The 5,463-nt window shown below is 37.8% G+C and overlaps 1 protein-coding gene across 5 annotated transcripts in view; it reads left to right on the plus strand.

Moving 5' to 3' along the window:
• The first annotated feature begins 2,122 nt into the window (after positions 1 to 2,122).
• tasp1 (taspase, threonine aspartase, 1) overlaps positions 2,123 to 5,463 on the plus strand; it is a 30,273-nt gene continuing 26,932 nt past the window's right edge. For 2 of the 5 annotated variants that reach the window (XM_005749339.1, XM_013914966.1), the window contains exons 1-4: positions 2,588 to 2,775; positions 3,280 to 3,484; positions 3,678 to 3,745; positions 5,300 to 5,368. In XM_005749339.1, coding sequence (XP_005749396.1) covers positions 3,322 to 3,484; positions 3,678 to 3,745; positions 5,300 to 5,368 — 300 coding nt within the window. In that variant the 5' untranslated portion in view covers positions 2,588 to 2,775; positions 3,280 to 3,321. Of the gene's footprint in view, positions 2,141 to 2,587; positions 2,776 to 3,279; positions 3,485 to 3,677; positions 3,746 to 5,299; positions 5,369 to 5,463 lie in introns of those variants that run through there. The other 3 variants (XM_013914964.1, XM_013914965.1, XM_013914963.1) reach the window with 3 other exon arrangements.

Consider the following 5,463-nt stretch of genomic DNA (forward strand, 5'->3'; position numbering starts at 1 on the left):
CTAAACGTTGCAGTAAAGACCTTGAGCAGAAAAGGGTTGTTGATTAAAAGTTTTCAACAGTCTGGTGTCTTGCAAAACACTCAAGTTATATAAGAAGACTGAAGAACCTCAACAATGCCAGTAACAATTCTGGTACTTTTGAAGGCCAGGAAACACAGCAAGAGAGGTGAAATCGGGTCACACCAAGTCATTTTTCGTTTTACAAAATGGCACAAATTATGAATTTGTCCCATGGAGCTTTACAATCTGCCTTCTGTTCTTGGACATTTGATGCTAAGTGAAAGAAAAGAAAGAGAGGATTCCATACAGCAATGCTCCATAACCACATTTAGACAAGGCCTGTCACAGTTATATAATTGTGTGCCTTTTTATTTTTAAAAGAATTCCGTTTTGCAGTTTTTGTGTAACCACATTATAATCCAAGACAAAGTGCTTAGTTCTGTTCATGTTCTCAGATTTTTTCCACACAGAGTTTAACCCATAAAGGGAGAAATCTATTGTAGAAGAACATGTAAGACTCTCATTTCCTTAATGTTTGTAGGCAACTGTCTTTACAACTTGGTCTAAAGGGATTATTATTATGATGACCACAGGGACATGTAAATGCTGAGCTAGTGACACGAACACATTAACAAGACTGCCGAGCTGTTATTACTCAGCCAAAAAAAACTGTTTGTCCTATTCTCTCAGTTTACAAACTAAAAAGTATGTAGAAGTAATAGTCAAAAATAGTGAGATATCTTGCAGAGGGATGCAGCAGTCTCAAAATTGCGAAGCTTCTGAAGCGTGATCATCGAACAATCAAGCGTTTCATTCAAAATAGTCAACAGGGTCGCAAGAAGCGTGTGGAAAAACCAAGGTGCAAAATAACTGCCCATGAACTGAGAAAAGTCAAGCGTGCAGCTGCCAAGATGCCACTTGCCACCAGTTTGGCCATATTTCAGAGCTGCAACATCACTGGAGTGCCCAAAAGCACAAGGTGTGCAATACTCAGAGACATGGCCAAGGTAAGAAAGGCTGAAAGACGACCACCACTGAACAAGACACACAAGCTGAAACGTCAAGACTGGGCCAAGAAATATGTCAAGACTGGTTTTTCTAAGGTTTTATGGACTGATGAAATGAGAGTGAGTCTTGATGGGCCAGATGGATGGGCCCGTGGCTGGATTGGTAAAGGGCAGAGAGCTCCAGTCCGACTCAGACGCCAGCAAGGTGGAGGTGGAGTACTGGTTTGGGCTGGTATCATCAAAGATGAGCTTGTGGGGCCTTTTCGGGTTGAGGATGGAGTCAAGCTCAACTCCCAGTCCTACTGCCAGTTTCTGGAAGACACTTTCTTCAAGCAGTGGTACAGGAAGAAGTCTGCATCCTTCAAGAAAAACATGATTTTCATGCAGGACAATGCTCCATCACACGCGTCCAAGTACTCCACAGCGTGGCTGGCAAGAAAGGGTATAAAAGAAGAAAAACTAATGACATGGCCTCCTTGTTCACCTGATCTGAACCCCATTGAGAACCTGTGGTCCATCATCAAATGTGAGATTTACAAGGAGGGAAAACAGTACACCTCTCTGAACAGTGTCTGGGAGGCTGTGGTTGCTGCTGGACGCAATGTTGATGGTGAACAGATCAAAACACTGACAGAATCCATGGATGGCAGGCTTTTGAGTGTCCTTGCAAAGAAAGGTGGCTATATTGGTCGCTGATTTGTTTTTGTTTTGTTTTTGAATGTCAGAAATGTATATTTGTGAATGTGGAGATGTTATATTGGTGTCACTGGTAAAAATAAATAATTGAAATGGGTATATATTTGTTTTTTGTTAAGTTGCCTAATAATTATGCACAGTAATAGTCACCTGCACACACAGATATCCCCCTAAAATAGCTAAAACTAAAAACTACTTCCAAAAACATTCAGCTTTGATATTAATGAGTTTTTTGGGTTCATTGAGAACATGGTTGTTGTTCAATAATAAAATTATTCCTCAAAAATACAACTTGCCTAATAATTCTGCACTCCCTGTATTATACATCAGCAGAAACTATAAGGACATCAGTTCATAGGGGAACAACAGCAACATTGTTATGAACTTCTTCCTTAACCAGACGCTCTGCAACTAAAGGAAATCCGACGATTTTTCAAGTAAGTACCTCAAAGATATAACAGAGTTCCTTCATCTATGTATTGCTGAAGTGGTAGATTCTGAAAAAGCACATAACATGGGCAAATAACAACAAAAACAATATAATAATACACAAAAACTAATCAGTTGAGTGAATGGCACTTAACCATAGGTTGCGGACGTTAACGCATGCGAGAATTAGAATAATTAGTTTTAACAGAAGTTTCTGAATTGGATGAGAGACTAAATGAACTGAAATTGCTCTTGCTTTTCAAATGATAAAAAATACTGACGTCAAATTAATTAAAAAAAAAAAAGCATTCAGCGATGACTTTATTTACCTTTATTTTAAAGCTGTCACAAAGTTGCCAACATCAGTACCAGCGTTTACTCTTTATTCCTCTAAAAGTGAGTCTCATCCACGTGTACCAATGTTTGCGCTGAACGTACTTCCTTAGCAACGTGTATCTGAACCAGGAAGCACTTGTGTATCCTTTAGCTAACTAGCTAGCCGTGGATAGCACAGAGTGAAACTGTCTGACAGTAAAGTTTGTTTCAGTTTGATTCATGCTACGTTTTTGCCTGTAAGACATATGCCAGGTGAACGTCGTGATTAGCAGACAGTCGTGTCGCTTACAGGAAAGAAGGGCACGTTGTAAGTCGGGATTGTTTTATTGGTGTGTTAGCGAGCTAACAAGCAAAACACAAGACTGCTAGCTTGACTCGAAGTAACTTATTTGTCTGCAGTGTCCTTCTTATCAACCGTGCACGTAACACAAACGGAATAACGCCTCTTTATTATAAAGCAACGCAAATCATAAAGTGGCATGCTTTGCATTAAGTGAAACGACTGTTTTGAAAGTTATTGATAACGTGAACTTACGTTAACGAGATGAGTGATGTCATGGGTGAGAATGGGTGCATGAAATGTGTTTTTTTTATCCACCTCTGGCCCCTGACAATTCAGGATGATCCCCGAAGTTGATTGTTTTTTGTAAATGTGCAAACAGTAACATTAAAAAGAATACAGTGCACGTGAAATTATAGTTTTAAGTCAATGGGAAATCTGTGTAGTTTAGAGCTACTTTGCTGGTATACAAGAGGCTCTTTTCCATAGTGTCGTATTAGACAGAAATGACAATGTCCTTTCCTCTTCCAGGTATGCGATGAAAATGATTTTCTTACCACTGTGTGATAGGCAATGATAGGCTTGACAAATTATGCGGGGGTTATGGAAAGTCTAATGAATTCTGCTGAAGAGAAGCAGCCCTCCTCTCCACTGACCAACTCATGGGCCAAAAAACAGGAATCAAGCAAGAGTCAAAAGCCAAATGGCGTTGGTGGCTTTGTTTTAGTGCATGCAGGTAACTACATATACCATAATTAGCAGGCAGAATCAAGCACAAATATAAATGCAAGTATATTTTTGTTGTATGATATTCACAAAACACCTGCTCACATTTTCTCTTTTCTCAAAAGTATTTCCTGGTTTTAGGGGGTCGTCTATGGTATTTTTAAAGCCTCTTTTGTTCTTTTTCTTTAACGATTTACTTTTAGGTGCAGGATACCATTCAGAATCTAAGGCCAAGGAGTACAAGCATGTATGCAAAAGAGCCTGCCAGCGAGTAAGTTTACCTTTAGGCCTGCTATAGCAAACTGCAAACTTGCTATGCTACCCTTAATCAGTTCATTTTTATTATAATGTTAGTAAATGTATTTCTTCTGTCTAAATAACTTGACACTATTCTGCAAAATACTAGCTGATTACAGATAACCTCAACATGGACCATAATTTGAGGTAGCTTTTTATAAAGAATGACCTAATTTGCATGTACATTTACTTTAAACTGTAAATAAATATGTTGGTAGTCATATTTTGTTGACACCTTAGAGTCAATTTTTTTTACTACTGGTTTTCTACTCTTGATTTACTTTATGTAGAGAAAGACTTAGTTGTTTTCTGTTTGAGATTGCTTACCAAACTTTTAGCATTTCATCCTAAAAATCAATTTATTGGAATTTTTTGTTTGCTCAGTTTCTCTCTGGTCAGATGGGGAGTCTCTCAGAGCACCTGTCTCCGCATATTTTTCTGTGTTTTGACTGTAGTACTCATACAGAATCATTCCAGTTTTTATTTGCCTGTGTTAATTTCATTTTACAGTGGGAAAGCCTTTGTTGTTTTGCATTCTAAAGCACCCTCTTTTACTTATGTTGAGTTTTATTTATTGTGCTTCCATCCTTAATATTGAGCCCCAGGTTATTTCCAGCACTGTTACAATAAAGCGGTAGATGCATAAGAAGCTTGTTTCAACACGATGCAGAAACAGTTCTCTTTGAAAATGAGTCTTTTGCTTGTATGCCAATGATAATTTCTTTCCTTGTTAAAAGATTTTAGCATTCTGTCTGTGTTCTTTTCCTCTCATACACAGACAGACGTGTATCTTTTGATTGATTTTACGGGGGCAAAGTGAAAAACAGCATTTATCTAATCAAACGCATTCTTCATCAAACGAAAATGATGTGTCATGTGACAGAGATATTGTCGCACACACTTAGATTAGAAAGAGTGATGTGTTATAATGTGCCTGCAGTTTTTAGCCCTCAGGCCTGTGGAGTATTGTCATTATCTCACCGGGCAGGTGAGCGGACTTATCTACTAAAAATTTCAGATGAATTTGAAATTTTTAGTAGATAAGTCAGAGGTTAAGTTTTCTGAAAAACTTCTGAATTCCAAAACATAAGAACAAGATGATGTAGAATTTTGAAATTGATCCCGTAGGTGTGTCTACTGGGACTCTGAGGGTTAGTGCTGGTGGTCGCCAGTGTTTTTCCATTATGAAATTCCTAATAGTTTCTTTAAGTAGTAAAATATGAATTGCGAAAACATAGTTTTGCCAGTTTTGAAGCAATGTGACTTTTAGACAAGTTGTGAGTCTTTTTAATCTAATGTTTACATCCTTTATGCCTCTTTTTACCTAAACCTGTTAATGTAGAGGGTTTTTTTTGTATCTCTTTAGGTTATATTCAAAGTGTATTTGATAATTACTTTAAGTTGGGTGCTTCAGGGATATTAAAAAATGTCTTGCTCATATAAATAACTGACATTATTGTTCATATGAACTGAGTTTAGTTATATATTTACTGTTTTTCACTATAAACCTGTTTTGTTTCTTTTGCAGGCTGTTGACCAGCTCAAAGCTGGGGCACTTGCCGTGGAGGCAGTGGCTGCAGCACTAGTTGAACTTGAGGTTGGTTGGTTCTGATCCAGATTATAGAAAATTAACTTATATTGACACAGTTTTCAGTTTCACGAGATCTACAAGTATGTTATGTCCCAGATACA

Source organism: Pundamilia nyererei, unplaced genomic scaffold (genome assembly GCF_000239375.1).
Source record: "Pundamilia nyererei isolate P.nyererei 1_Seehausen unplaced genomic scaffold, PunNye1.0 scaffold00241, whole genome shotgun sequence".
NCBI lineage: Eukaryota > Metazoa > Chordata > Actinopteri > Cichliformes > Cichlidae > Pundamilia > Pundamilia nyererei.